We start from the raw sequence: 16,193 nt of genomic DNA on the forward strand, positions 1-16,193 counted from the left end.
AATCACGAGACAAATTTTAAATAATTTCACTATATTAAATATATATTATAACACTTAAAGATATAACTTGAGCAAAATAAATACTATAATCTCATTGGTCGAATGGCCTCCTTTTATTTCTTCATCATACTTAAAGATACAATTTTCTCCTTTTATTTCCTCTAATAATTTCATTATATGAAATAGATATTATAACACTTAAAACATACAACTTGAGCAAACTAATATTAAATAGATATTATAATCTCACAATTTTTTTTTTATTTTTTTATTTTTATCTCTCTTGCTTGTGAGACTGCACTCTCCACAGTCTCACTCTCACTCTCTGAGACTTCTAACTCATTGGCCGAATGGCCTCCTTTTATTTCTTCATAAGCTTTACTTTCTTTTCTTCCTTCAACATGTCTCACATGCTTAACATCACATCTTAATAAATGTAAGCCAACTTGCCTTGACTTTTGTACATAAAAGATGACTTCAATTCTTCTCTTTTAGCAAGCTTCTCCAACAAGCTCATTTAATTTTGCTGACTTCTCGACAATGGGCTTGGCTTAACTTGGTACTTTTTTAATTGGACGCATTTTTTTTTTTGTTTTAAATGGTAGGGAGTTTTAATCTTCACATTTTATTTAGTTAGTGGATTATGTGTCAATTTCTCATTAAAAAAAAAAAAAGAAATTTCAATTAAAAAAGTACTGGAGATAAGTCAAACCCATCAATAACCTGTCCAACAAGCTCATTTAATGAGCTAAGCCAAAGTGTGGGCTGGACTCAGGTGGTGCAATGCACCCAACAATTACTTCATAAGAGCATTCCCATCAGCTCTCTCATAAAAAATGCCATTTTGACACTCCAAAATCCTACTTTATTATTTTAACACATCATTTTACAACATAGCATTTATCAGATGTTTTATTCTTCACTTCTATATATTAAAATAATATTTACAACATATTAAAATAATACATTAAACTCCTCCCCAGTTCCCATCATCATCATCATCAACAACGGCACAACCACCGCTGCCACAACAACAGCCACCAACAGCCACTGCCGCAACAACACCGACAGCCACCATTGGCAAAAACCCACCTCCACCAACACCACCTTATTAAAAAAAAAAAAAAAAAAAAAAATCCACAACAATCCAAAAAATTACCACCACAATCAACCCACAACCACTACAATTACTCACCAATATCAGATCAGCCCAAATTGCAGCCAAAAAAAAAAACCCACAACCAGAGAGAGGCAGAGTGAAAGGGGAATAGAGGGGGAGAGGGAAGAGAGATCTACCACCACCGCCCACCATAATCAAAATCCAAAATCAACCCACAACTGTTGCCACCCACCAATATCAGCCCATCACAACCCATGAAAATCAACCCACAACAAAACCAAAAAAAAGAAAAAGAAAAAGAAACCACTGCCATAGAGATCGGCCTGGCTTGAAGCTCCGGCCATGGGTTGCTGTGGATGTGGTGGGTTGGCTTGTGGCGGTTGGGATGGGTCGGTGTGCCTGTGTTGGTGGTCGGGTTCGTGGGTCATGGCTAGGTGGCGGCTTGGTGAGGTTTGCTACTTGGTGAGATCGACGGCGACTTGATGAGGACGGCGGTGTGCTCTAGAGAAAGGAAGAAAGGAGAAGCTGAGAGTGAGAATGAGTGAGGAAGAGAGACTCAGGCGGATGGGAGAGAGAAAAGTAAGACTTAAAAAAGATTAAAGTGATGAGAGAGGAGAGAGAAAAGATAATAAAAAGATAATAAAATTTATAGAATTGTTGTCCGTACGCTTCTATTTTTGAGACGATACTGTTCACTCGTGCCAAATTTTTTGGCATTTAGAACACCTAATGAGAGTGGTTTTTTGGTGTTTGGTGTATCAAATGCCAAATATTTGGCATTTGACACATTTGATGAGAGTGCTCTAAACGCATTTAAATAGAAAGATTAACACCTCTATAATACACAGCATACACAAAACCAAATGAAAATAATGAATTAACCTTGTACCTCAATTGATATTTCTTAGTATTTTCAATAGAGATATCCAGAAATCAAATTCTCTTACTCCAATTATTGGTGTATAAAGAAAAAAACTAAAGGAAACAAGTATTCTTATTGCCATTATTATTTTTCTTTTTCTTCCTTTATTTGCTCTATGCACTTAAGTTCAACATTTAAGCTACTTTACTTTTCTAGTGTTTACCAAAGGAAAAGCGCTTAGCAAAGGCAGAAAAGCAGATTTAGAGAATGGATCGAATGCTACAACTGATAAGTCAAAAGATTCAAAACATCAAGGTGAGGAATGCAAACTTTTAATCATTGTTTTTAAGCCTGGATCGGACCAGTCGGTCTAGCTGAATTATCCGGGAACCAGACCTTAATTAGAACCCGGTTCATCCTTGTCATTATTTTGGTAAAAATTAATGAAGCATGTTGCTGGCAGACTTGAACCTGCTCTTAGCAAGTGAAATAACATCTTCAACATGCAAACCATTGGGCCATGTACATCTTGTTGGTTAGGAATGAAAAATTAGTAAATATAAACCAATTTAAGTATCAAATATATTAAAAAATTAAATGATACATCACGGTTTGACCTCGGTTGAATCTCGGTCTGACTTTAAAAATCTTGAACCTTTCCCTTTCTCAGTTCATTAAACGGTTCGGGTTTCAAAACCATGCTTTAATATGAGTGTGTTGAAACAGCTAAAGAATTCTACATTGGTTAGGTTTGAGATTTAGTACGCACTTGGATAGCGTCTACATCTTGCATTTGTTTGTTTGTTTGTTTGGTTTTTTTTTTTGAGAAGCACATTTCAGCTTTTTCAGTGGATCCTGTGCATTGTTCACGGGACCTACAAACCTATTTTTTCAAAAAAATTTCATTAAAAATGGGTCACACGACACTATTCACATATTTAAACATTATTTTGCTACAGAGTTTTCAGTTTTCAGCAAAATAAAACGGTATCCAAATACACCGTTATTATAGGTTTATGTCCTCAATGGCAATGACCTTCTTATATGATGCATGACCAAAGGAGTAATACTGTATTGTAGACCTTTTTGTTTAAAGGGAAATATTAACGAATGTCCTAAGGGCATTAGTTTAGCAACTATTTTTAGAAATATTTTTATGATAAAATGAAAAGCAATTAATTGTGTTGACATCTTTTTATATTTCCTAAAAAAGTGGTGTTAGAACTTTCTTAATATAATTTATTAACAATTGTCCTAAGTGCACCCGTTAACATGACCATTGTTTAAATCAGAAAAATAAATATTTTAATGGTGGTTAATAACAGTGTATCGTTTATATATATATATATATATATATATATATTCTTTTATGATTTAATTTATTCTTTATAGTCATTAACATGAAGAATCTATATTGGTCTCACTTTGGCTAAAAACAAATATTCTAATTTGAAGATGTCCATGCAAAGTTAAGAGAGAGAGGAAAAAAAAATCATGTAAATAAAACATATGTTGGTGTGTGTAGGCTTCGCTGCTTAAGCTCTATACAGCTAGCCACCGGCCACTTTTTAGATCTCCTCTACCATTTCATTGATTTATTCTTTGGAAGCTAGCTAGGCACGTGACTCGATAATGCAGGTCTTGTACTAACCATGTTTTGTTTTTGATTATTTGTTTGTAATTTTTGGGATTGTCTAGAATATAACTTTATTTCCTCCTTTACAAATCTTTAGGAGTATTTTAGTCAAAATTAAGTCCTTATATGTGGTAGAGTCCCTTAAAACGCAAGTTGATTAGCCTAATTATTTAGCCAAGTGATTACTTAGGTAAATTATTCAAATCTAGGTTAACACAAGTAAATCATATCATGTAAACAATGCGGAAAATAAAGAACACAACGATATGATAACCCAAGAAAACCAAACCGGTAAAAAACCTGGGGAGGATTTAATCTAGCTATCCTTAAGGTAAAACAGATCCACTATGAAAGAGTTGAAGATTTACAATAGCAACTTAGAACACTAACATTCTATTGCTACCTCGAGTAGAAAACTTATTACCACGACTATGTGACAGCTCCGAGTTCATGGACTATTTCTTTCTTGGATTCACAGCAACCACAAGTACTCCCACTTGTGTTTTTCTTTAAGCTCTTTATGCAGCAACTGAAGCGATTACCAAGTTCTCGACATCAATCTTGATCTTGATAACCCTAAGTGTGTATGAAGGCAAACAACTCTAAATCTCACAAAAGATTCACACACATAGCCTGAAAACGTGGCTAGGGTTTTTTCTTTTATACTTTAGGCAAAACAAAAAACCCTACACATTTAATGGGCTTGGGCTGAGTTGGAAAATTTCGCAGAAAAAACGTTATGCACAAGCTTTGATCGATCGAGTCTAATTTTCAATCGATCGAGCCTTGTAATTGTGAATAGTAATTTTCTGCAATTACTCGATTTCAACTTCACAATAAACATACTTTGAGTAGCCTAAATCTAGACTCTAATTTTTTATCATGGTTTGCCAACATTACATATTGAAGTTCTAAAACATTTAGATCCTAAATCCTTAGAACCTAACAGAGTATTAATTAGAATCTATTTAAGAATATTTTATGTTGATTTTTTCTTATTTTCTAAATTAATGGTTAACACAAATATGGTGTTTCTAGGATCTCTTAGCTGCTCTGCAATTTCTTTACTATAAAGTAGTTGTAGCCCATGGTATTAAGATTATTGACTAATAAAAATTTCACAGTATAGAAAAATTTTCCCCTTTGTAAGTTCTATATTTTTCCTTTTGGATTCAAGGAGCCCTGTCGTTGATTCAAGAGTTTATTCTTTAAAAAAATGTATTTTGTTTCTTGTGGTGACCAACTATGTTAGTTAGTATCATACCCTTGTCATTTCACTTATTTGGAGGCTAAGGAACGAGACAGTGGCGGTTTCAACAATAGAGATCACAAAGAAGAAGTCCTTAGAAAGGACATTCCTTCGTTATCAATGTGACACCTAGCAAGTACTACTTAGCATGCAACAAGTATTCACAGATATCCTCATATCCTTGCTAGCAAGGTGCTATTGGTCTAAGGAATATTTGTGCCAATAGGAATTCTGGAAACAATGTGGATAACTTTTCTGAAATATAGCTTGATCAAAACTCAAAAGCAATGATGTAAAACAGATAGCACAAACTTTCCTATGATAGAAATTTTGAGATTTTCTTGCTAACCTTGATTTTGCTAATTACTCCTTAAAACTCCACTATAAAAGGAAGCCACTATTTACTCCTCAATCATCAACTCAACTATACCAAATTCTATCTTCATTACTGCTTCATAAATTAGTCTCTTTGTTCATATACCCCTTCGTAAATATTTCCATACACTTGTCCACAAGCATTCTCCTCCATTCTCTCTGAAAATTCCAGCATCATAAAGGGCCTTAAAAGCCATGGCCGAAATTAGTTAAACAGCATCACCCCTCTTTCAAATTTATACATATTTACCCATCCATCTGCACAAAGCAACTCCCATCATTTATTATATATTCATCATTTTGAGTATGACATGGTACAAAGAGATCTAGTTTGAATTACCTCTCTCTCTCCATGCTTTGTTTGCTTCGGCAATAATGTTTTCTAGAAAATTAGTCATTTTTCAAAAAAAGTTTTCTATAAAACTATTTTATTTTCCTTTGTTTGATAGTAACCTTAAATGAGTTGAAATATAATTTTTTAACTTCTCTTGTTTAGCATACTGTGAGATAGAGTTGTTTTCCAAAAAAAAAAATTAGTAGAAAACAATCTCTAAAAATAAGTCATTCTTTTTTATATTAACCAAAGATAGTTTTCCTTTGACTCATTTTTTCTAATGCTACCAAATATTGGAAAACATGGAAAACTATCTTTACATAATTTTTCATTAAAACAAACAGAGCGTAAGTATTCCTCTTTTACTTGTAATCATTTAGACGAAATCATTAGTATTTGTTTATTACTTTTCCATTGAAGGTTTTTTTTTTTTTTTTTTTTTTTTTTTTTTTTTTTTAACTATGGAATTCTCTCCTCATTTTGACTTGATAATAGAGGAGGAAACACAAGATTTTTCCAATGTGAACACATCCCTTAGCTTGTTTAATAACTAGTCGTTGGACGCTTATCTTGTTTCGTTGTTGGACTATTATTCAAGTACTTGTTGTAGGGGGTCATCAATTGGGTTGACATCATTGCAGGAGTTACTTTTGAAACCTCATTATAATTCTTGCTAGGTGTAATCTCTAGACCTAGAGCTAAAATGGGTCTATCACAATTCATCGATAGCATTTGGGTTATAATCTAAGCCCAACATCGAGTTTTGGGTTTGGCTTCCCAGAAATTATCATTTGCAACAAAATGAACCCTTAAGAGCATTAGTATCAAGTGTGCTAAGTGCCAAATATTTGGCATTTGACACACCAAATACCAAAAAACATGCCTTATGAGATGTGTCAAATGCCAAATAATTTTGGCATTTGCTAGAGTACAATCCTATTAATGAAATTGTATGGACAAAAATGCTATAATTATTTATTAAACTTCTCTCTCTCTCTCTCTCTCTTTCTCTCTCTCTCTGTGTTGTTTTTCACTCTTCTCTCTTACTATCTTCCTCTCTTCCTTAGCCACCACTGATCTACCACCCTCCGCCGCTGATTTGCTACATCATGCCGCCGATCTCACCATCTTCCTCAGCCATAAGTTGCCGATTTGACCCTCCTCCTCAGTCACACTGCCAATCGCCCTCCTCCTCAGCAATGTTGCCATCTCACTTGCTTCCTTTTTTCGTGGGTTTTCTTTTGTAGTTGTGGGTTGATTTTGATGGTTATGGTGACTGATTTTGGGGGGTTGTGGGCTGATTTTAGTGGTTATGGTTACCATGGTGGGTAGTGGTTGGATTGATTCTGGGTTTTGGTTACAGTGGTCGGTGGTAATTGGTTGATTTTGGGTGGTGGTGGGTTTGTGGTAGTGTTGGGCTGTGGGTGGTGGTGGGTTTCCAATTTGGTGGGTGGTTTATGGGTGGTGGTGGGGTTCCGATCTAGAGGATGGGCTGTGGGTAGTGGCATCGGTGTTGGCTTTGGGTTTTGAATTTATTTATTTATTTTATTTGTATGAGTTTTTTTAGGTTATTTTATGTGTTGTACATATTATTTTAATGTGTTGGATGAAAAAATAGAACATCTAATGTAGGTAAATTGTAAAATAGTATGTTAAAATGGATAAAGTAATTTCTTAGCACAATTGATGCTGATGCTCTAATAGAGGTTTTCTATCCTTCCTTTGGGTTTTAGAATTCTTTTAATAAATCAAAGAATTTATTCTTGAAGCAGACGTATCATGTTTCATTTTGACAACCATTGCATCATTCTTTATATACCTAATGCTAAAAGTTAGACATGTCACATGTCGCAGCCTTAATTATTTGCGCATTATAATGAACTGATTTTGTTTTGTAAAGGATCCCAAGCTAAAATTCACTACCAAAAAAGCGCTTTGGAGTTGCGTTTTATAAAAACGTAGCTTCAGGGTGCTGTTTGAGCTGCGTTTTTGTAAAACGCAGCTCTATCACTGGTCATGTAGCTGCGTTCATTAAACCCGGCTATAAACCAGCTCTGAAGCTGCGTTTTTTGATGTTGGAGCTGCGTTTAGGTGGGTAGGAATGAAGCTGCGTTTTAAAAAACGCAGCTTTAGAGCCATCCTAAGATATTTTTTTTTTTTTTCAATATGTCCCAGAGCTGCGTTTAAAAAACGCAGCTTAAACTGATATGGAGCTGCGTTTGATTAAATGCAGCTTCAAATGTCTGAAGCTGCGTTTAATAAACGCAGCTTAACATTTTTAGAGTTGCGTTTGGGTAAACGCAGCTCCAGATATGTTTAAGCTGCGTTTTAGCAAACGTAGCTCTAGGCTTGCTATAAATTGGAAAAAACCCTAAATTGAAAAACACAATTGAACCCATTTCAACCTAGCTCACTCTCAACCTAGCTCCTGATCCCTAATCTCGCCGTCGTGCTCTCAACCTCACGCCTCCCTCATCAATCGGTAAGCTCTCTCTCTCTCTCTCTCTCTCTCTCTTTCTCTCTCATAGATCCTCTCTCTCTCTCTCTCTACTTGTAGGAATCGTTTTTCTCTTTGCTTATTCTAGAGTTTGAAGATTCTTTCTATATTTTTCTGGGGTTTTTGTTTTTTGTTTTTTTTTGTTTTAAATGGTTTCGACCGTTTGATGTTTGTTTCTTCGTTAGAAACAAAAATAGGTCTGAAATCACTGCTTGATGAGATAAGCACGATCTCTTGTCTTTACAAATACTGGAGATTAGGCGTTGTCTCGAGTTCCAGAGAAGATGCGAAAAGGAAATCGGTCAGGATTGGGACAAGATCGCACATATCACTGAGGGTACGCATTCTATATATATATATATTTTTTGTATTGAATTTTTGTTTGCTAGCTGAGAAAACAATTGAAAATGAAAGTACGTGAACTTTTTAGAATTCTATTCTCTATCATTTATTGATTTCAATACAATTTTTTGAAAAAAGAATGAATTATTTCTTTTGGATTTCAAAAATATAGGAACCAGTGTATATAATTGAATGGGGCTCACTTTAGCAAAGCTTTTGGCTTTCTAAAGTTTTCTAATAATAATAATAAAAATTCTGAGATTTATAGAATCTTGGCCAATTTGATTGATTTCAAAGCAACCAAACTGTTGGAATTGTTTCAAAGTTCTATTATTATTAACATTATTTATTTCGATGACTTGTGTTCTGTCAACAGTTTATATAGTGGGTGAACCTATGGAGTGGCAATATGCCCCGCCTGAATACTTTTAGGATTTTGGATGGTGGAGTACGAAAGGTACTTGGCTACACTCTCTATAATCAAAGGTTATTGAATATTTTGAATAAAATTTCATTCCATATATTTGATTCACACATTAAGAAGGACCCAAAAGGAAAAAAGTAATTAAAATGAAAGATGCATATATCCCTATTTCCTTCAATAAACTTTGAATAGCTGGAAGAGGGTTATTCAAATGTGAATTCCTTTCCTCTTCTTCTTTGTTTTTCTTGTATTATGATGATTTCTCACTTGGTTTGATCCTAGATGCAGAACAAATTGGAAGCACAAAACAAGACTAGGCGTAAATATCTGAGCCTATTCAAAACCTTTATAAAGAACATTTTTTCTTTATTATGATCTTATTTTCTACCATAGGTTAATGGTCTACAGCTTAACATCAAATTTTTTCCTGTGGCTGGAAGCATACACAGTTTTAGTGGAATTTCTTTGTACATTGTGTTATGTTCCCATTGCTTGCTGTTACAAACTTGGGAAAAATATTTTTTTCGCCATTTTGTCTCACATCTTATTTCCAATTTGCTTCAAAGTCTTTACATGAAAAATGCATTGCCCAAGCGACACCCGTGAGAAGCAGGTACAACTTTGGAAGGATCTTATTATTCTTGACTACTGTAGAACACAAAAGATATTTGTGATTGGACTGGAAGAAGATTTTTTGCTATTTTCAAATCCTGTGATTGAAAGTAAGTCCTTTGTTTTTGTTAGTTTCTAATTTGGTCATTGGAATTTGTGTTTTTGAGTCCTAGAAACTGTTTGACATATCAGTACCCTATAAGCATGGCCATTGTACATTTTGCCATTGAAATTGGCAGAATGCCCTTCATTCTAGTGGACGGACTTGCACTTCATTCATAAAAGTTCAAATTTTTTGGCATTCTAATATTTTGGGGTTGGAGCAGATCAATTCTCCATTTTGGAGGTTTCCTTCTTAACTATTTTTTTCCCACCCAGCAATAATTAATAAGTTAGTAAGGGGTGTTCCAAATTGAAGATGACATCAACTTGGGGATATCTTCTTCTGGGGTCTTTGATTGTTTAGTGAAATTTAATTGGGGTAGGTTGCAAAAGAAAATCTAATGAATTAATGAGATTACTCAAAAGAAAATCTAATAGTATTTGTCAGCAACTAATTAGCATTAAAACCTAGTGATATAGGTTTCATCAAATAGAAATTATCAGTACGATATCACAGCAATATTAATGATGCCATTCCTTAGCCCTTATTAGCCAGTAGCCTCCTAGTACTAAAACATAATCCATATTCCCATTGCAGGTTTACTTCGACCAAACCAATTAAATCTCAACCTGGTCAAGCATGCGTTTAATTAAATAAAATGAAAAATTGAAGAATCAATTGCCTTGTTCTACACTGCTACTCTGGTAAGACCATTCACTATCACACTCACATTGTGTAGGTCCCACATACAGTACATATGATATATGTGAACCTTTTCTCTTTAAGAAAATAAAAGTGGGGTGGGGAGCGTCGTGGAGAACCTTTAAAGTTTAAATTCTTGTTAATAATAATTGTCTCTCTAACAAGTTTTCAACAAGAAGATATCACGATTAGACCAAAACACTAAGTCCACCAAACCATCAAATGCAAGAGATGGTATGTTGGATCACCTTTTTGTTTAACATTTTTATATAGTTTTTTTTTTTGCTTCTTCCCTCTCTATCTCTCTCATCTATATGTGAAATAAGCAACATGCAATTGGTGTTCAAACTTCAAAGTCTCAACTCTCAAGTCTCAGGGACAAGTTCAATTCAATATATTTTGAGGCATAAAACAGTACAGTTAAGTGGGATTTTTTTTATTATAAATTTAGATGTCAATTAACTATACGTCTGGACAAGTATGCTAGCCCAATAAATATATATTAATTAATTATTTAATGCTATTATTATTATTATTATTATTATTATTATTATTATTGTTATTGTTATTATTATTGTTTTATAATTTTGGTTTGTGGATGCTTATAGAATCGAAGAACAAGGACCAACAAACCGTGGTGATTATATCAGGTTCAGTAGTTTTTGGGGTTCTTCTGTTGGTATATATCAATCAGCTGGTTGTTGATTTGGAAAAGTACCTTCCACAGAAGCAACGGTAAGTACATGAACACTTCTTTTATTCTCTATGTCCTCTAATTGTAAAAATTTTAAAAAGTTAAAACTCGTCATTGTGTCCAAACATGAAATTTAAACTGTCAATTAATATAGTCCAAACCTGAAATTTAAACTGTTTTTGCTACCTTTTTATTATAAATAAAATGAATACTAGACCACTAGTCTCTAGTTGAAAGTTAGGGCACATACAGTTTCATTTCATTAATGTATTGCTGAACTTGATTGAATTGGAAGTTTTGACTAGATTTTTTTCTGCTCTCTAAGTTTTAACTCTGATAAATTGACTAATTATGTTACTATACTACTCTTGTTAAATTATTAACAAATAGTTGAACTACAGCTAGTCTTTCTCTCATGTTACTAAGTCTTTCAAGTGTTCCAATCTTAGGGATTTTTGCAAGCCCAATTCAACCCAATTTCTGGTGTTCTCATTGTCACAGGTATATATATATATATATATATATATATATATGTAGCTACGGGCATTGGACTGATTGATCAAGTACCATGATGCTTGCTAACAATTTTTGTGATGTAAAAAATCCTTGACGGATATGCATTTTGTGATGTAAAAATCTTTTGTTGGGAACTTGTTTTGTTTATGTAATAATTTGGGCAATGAACTTGCTTTGTTATTTGGCAATTGGTTGGGAACTGTTGAGTTTTGGCAATTTGTTTTGTTGGTTCCAATTGGTTGCATCTGTTGAGTGTTGGCAGGAATTACAGATCTTGTTTTGGGCAGGAATGTGTTTAGGAAGAAAAAAAATTGAAAAAAAAATTATTATCTATAGCCGCGTTTTTACACCCAATAGCTGCGTTTTTCTACAGCCTAAAGCAGGTCTATAGCCGCGTTTTTTTATAAAAATGCAGCTATAGGTCTCAGCTTATAGGTTGTGTAAAAACGCAGCTATAGACCCTGTTTGGCTGCGTTTCAAATGCAGCTCTATGTGTCACCTATAGCCGCGTTTGTATTGAAAATGTGGCTATAGGTCCCGCATCTGGGGTTGTGAGAAAACGCGGCTCTAGGCTATGTAAAACGCAGCTACAGACCCCGGTTTGGGCTGCGTTTTTGAAAATGCAGCTCTAGGTCCCCGCAGGGGGCTATAGCCTTGCTGCATAGGCCGTGTTTGGAAACGCGGCTATAAAAACGCAGCTATAGCCTTTAGCTGCGTTTTCACTCTCTTTTTTTTGTTATTATTATTATTATTATTATTTTTGATAATGTACTCTTTCTTTCTTTCTTGAATATATCCACATTTGTAACTTGGGAAATGTTATTTATACACATCTTGTGCTCATGTCTTCTGTACACCATTTGTTCGCACTGTTGATTTTGAGTTATTGTATTATTTTGATAAGAGCGGTGTTTGTTTCACACACAACCGTATATACAAGCAAAATTTGCATTAAAATCATGATTTCAGTGCAAATTTAATGTACTTACAATTTGAATATGATATATATGATACAGAGAAGATGTGTGCATGAAGTGTACAAGTTAAAATATACATGTAGCCACATGTTAACATGCATATTAATACATTTGCCTCCTCATAATATAAATTCCCTTGTATGATTATTAGGATCAGATGAATTATTATTATTATTTCTTGATGAATAGGATCAGATGAATTAAAGAAGATAAAAGAGAAGCACGTTTTATCTCTTAGAGTCCTAAAACGTACTATCAAAGCTTTACCCATAAATTATTACATTTTGGAAAAAGGGCAGAACCCTGGGCGGATACTATTCCTCCAGGAACCTACTGTGGACGAAGTTATTGACATGGACATCGGTTCATCCTCTAAAGACAAGTTTCCAATGGCTATCCATGATGATACGGACGAAGGCAAAAATATAGCACTCTTGGTAGTGGATAATAGGCAACCCCAGATACATCAGCTATTGCTTAAGAGAGAGCTACTTACAGAGACAATGCTGCAAAAATTGGATAAAGACGGGAACAACGCATTACATCTTGCAGCGAAGCTATGGATAAGTTCATCCTCTAAAGAGGATGAGCTTATGAAAAAAGAGACATCCATATTGGCTGCGGCTAGAAATGGTATCACGGAAATAGTCGAGGAAATACTCAGCAAGTGTTCAATGTCGATCCATGATGAGATGGACGAAGGCAAAAATATAGCACTCTTGGCAGTGGAGAACAGACAACCCACGATCTATCAGCTATTGCTTAAGAGAGGGTTACTGACAGAGACAATGCTGCAAAAATTGGATAAAGACGGGAACAACGCATTGCATCTTGCAGCGAAGCTAGGAATAAATAAGCCCTAGCTAATTCCTGGGGCCGCATTGCAAATGCAATGGGAAATCAAGTGGTACGAGGTATGAACTCAAAACCATCTTGAACTGCTTGATTTTTATCAAACAGCTTGCCTAGGCGTTTGACTGCTGCATGCCCTGAACCTTACATGAAATATAGCGTTGCAAATGCTGGCCTACTAAAAGTAGTTGAATCATGTTTCTTTATTGGGCAAATTACAATTTGCTCATCTCTAATTTAACTGGAATTTAAGTTGTTTATCTGTGGTTTGAAATTTTATATTTTATCTACTTGAGGTTATAAGTTCAGTTAGAGTTCTATAACAGGGCTAAGTAATTTTGCTCCACTTTTATGTTTCTCTCCTCAAAAAAATAAAAAAACATAAAAATATAAGATCAAATAAGATAAAAAATAACCTAGTGGAATACTTGCATCATGAGATTTCAAACCATAGATAGACAATTTAAATTTTGGTCAAACTTCAGGTGGGTAGAGTGTTAAATTTCAAACCACAAGTAGGCAATTTAAATTTCGATCAAACTACATGTGAATAAGTTGTAATTTGCCATTCTTTATTTTATCAACAGATTAAGTTTACGAACCACTTCATCTAATTTAATAAAAAGTGGAGCTCTTCTTAACATATATGCAACACTCCATATCTAGGTGAGGGAGGTAGTTTTCAATATGTGCCAGGCCAATTTATAAGTAATGCGTACTAATTAATTGAAGAACATTGTCAAACATATTCCCTCAATGGGCTAGGGCAAAGTCTATAAATATATATATATATATATATATATTTGTTATTGATAATTTGATAGTATGGAGAGAGGATATTTGAATTCAAAACGTTTTTATTGGAAGTATTAAAAGGTGTAAGTTAATTAACAAACAGTACTTGACAAAAATGCAAATAAATGAAATTAAAAGTTAATAACTTGTACTTTGAAATGACAATAGTAACAGGGATCTCTAGTTTAGGGGGCCTTAAGCAGCTTATTTAAAGTTTGTTATGCCTTAATCAAATAATAGATTGGGCATACCCTTGCAATATGGTAATTAAGGGTATATTAAGAAAATTCAATAGGGCAAGGTTTTCCTTTAAATATGTTTTAGCACTAATTTGAAGGAAATCGGTATTACCAAATCATATAAATTTTTTAGATGATTTTCTCTATGTTCTCCCCTTTTTACTCTGTCTCTCTCTTCTTTTTTTTTTTTTTTTTTTCATCAAAATTGCTTTAAAATAATTGTTCAACACTGGGTTTAATTCCATTGATTGACAATGCACTTCAAGTTTAATTTGCTACCCTTTTTTCATCATTGCAAGTATACTTTGTTATGAAATTGTTTAGAAACAATCTAAAACTGTATCTTTTTTTATTTTTTATTTTTAATAAATGCAGTATGTGAAAAGAACCGTGCCACAATACTTTACCAACCCAACAACGACAAGAAGATTCCGGCACAGTTATTCACTGAACACCACGAGAAACTCGTCCAAGAGGGAGGTGAATGGCTTAGCAAAACCTCTGAATCCTGCTCAGTTGTAGCTGCACTCATTGCCACTGTTGCCTTTGCAACATCAACCGCTATCCCAGGTGGTATCAAGGAGGGTAGCGGCTCACCATACCTTGAAACGTATCCTGCATTTGACGTCTTTGCTGTGACCTCACTTGTCGCCCTGTGCTTCTCTGTCACAGCCTTGTTCTTGTTTCTTGCTATCCTCACTTCCAGATACCAAGAAAAAGATTTCCGTAGCGACCTACCAAGGAAACTTCTGCTTGGATTAACTTCACTCTTCGTGTCCATTGCATCGATGTTAGTCTCTTTTTGTGCAGGACATTTCTTTGTGCTTAGAGATAAATTAAAAAACAAGGCGCTTCCAGTGTATGGAGTGACATGCTTGCCTATAACGTTCTATGCCATTGCACAGTTTCCGCTCTACTTTGATCTTGTAAGGACTTACTTCAGGAAGGTGCCTCGGTCGAGCCACAAGGTGGTTTCTCTCTAAGGTGTTGTTTCTCTACATTTTATAGCTGTGTGTTTCATTGTTTTACTTGGGTGTGGGATTGAGAAATCAACTGTTTTTCTAAGGTGTTCTGTGTTTAGCAACTATATCTGTTTGTGTGTGTCTGTATGCCCAAGTGTGACGGGCCTGGATTTTAAACTTCATGAAATGTTAAGACTTATGAATTTAAGTAATGAATAACTGAGTTCTCTCCCTCTCTCTCTCTCTCTCTCTCTCTCTCTCTCTCTCTCAAGAAATATACTTGTGACATGATGCCCTTATACAAAAAAATAAGGCATGTTTTCACTTTATTGCAAGTGGAATAGTCTTTCAATTATCATGGTTTGATGGATGATCTGTAAATTTCTATAATTACATGCTTATTTTTAACCGAACCAAGTGTTGAAACCTTCTTGCAATACCTCTGCAAAATGTAATTACATAAATGAAATATTGTTCCCAGATTTCCTTAGGATGAATTTATTATAACAATAATAAAAGCGTTACATTGGGAGGAGATACAAAAAAAATTTTAGATCTTGATGCAATGGTTACTTCACAAGTATTAAATGTTTGTGGGGTGTGGAGGGTAAGGGTTGAAGTTCAAGTCTCCAATAGGGAGTTTTACACAAATATATATTTAAATTAGCTAAAGTAGAATTTATATATATAAAAAATTAGTTTATTTTTTAATTTGAAAAACACAAATACATGTACAACACCGATAAATTACCACTCCCAAGACCATAGATGAATTTTAGCTAACAATATTGTGTATATTATATAATAAATTAAATTTGTGTCTTAAATACTTAGTCGTATACTCGTATCAAATAGGCATCCTCTCTTGATATGCTTTTTCCTTTTCTTTTCTTTTTTCTTTT

General features: G+C 34.2%; 1 protein-coding gene and 1 long non-coding RNA gene across 4 annotated transcripts in view; both read left to right on the top strand.

The window, feature by feature from the left end:
* LOC126718733 (uncharacterized) overlaps positions 1-14,831 on the top strand; it is a 68,599-nt gene extending 53,768 nt beyond the window's left edge. Inside the window, exons 6-7 of one of the 2 annotated variants that reach the window (XR_007653036.1) lie at positions 12,633-13,357; positions 14,705-14,831. Coding sequence is in view for 1 of the 2 variants with exons in the window: in XM_050421062.1 (XP_050277019.1) it covers positions 12,633-13,306 (674 nt within the window). In the remaining variant the exon portion in view is untranslated. Of the gene's footprint in view, positions 1-12,632; positions 13,582-14,704 lie in introns of those variants that run through there. The other variant, XM_050421062.1, reaches the window with a different exon arrangement.
* On the top strand, positions 7,873-9,395 carry LOC126718735 (uncharacterized). 2 transcript variants are annotated; one of them, XR_007653038.1, is made up of 4 exons: positions 7,873-8,058; positions 8,259-8,410; positions 8,792-8,872; positions 9,122-9,395. It is a non-coding gene; the product is annotated as an uncharacterized LOC126718735 (long non-coding RNA). The 2 variants fall into 2 exon arrangements; XR_007653037.1 differs by having other exon boundaries at positions 8,792-9,395.
* Positions 14,832-16,193: the final 1,362 nt, after the last annotated feature.

This window comes from Quercus robur, chromosome 3 (assembly GCF_932294415.1).
Source record: "Quercus robur chromosome 3, dhQueRobu3.1, whole genome shotgun sequence".
Classification (NCBI taxonomy): domain Eukaryota; kingdom Viridiplantae; phylum Streptophyta; class Magnoliopsida; order Fagales; family Fagaceae; genus Quercus; species Quercus robur.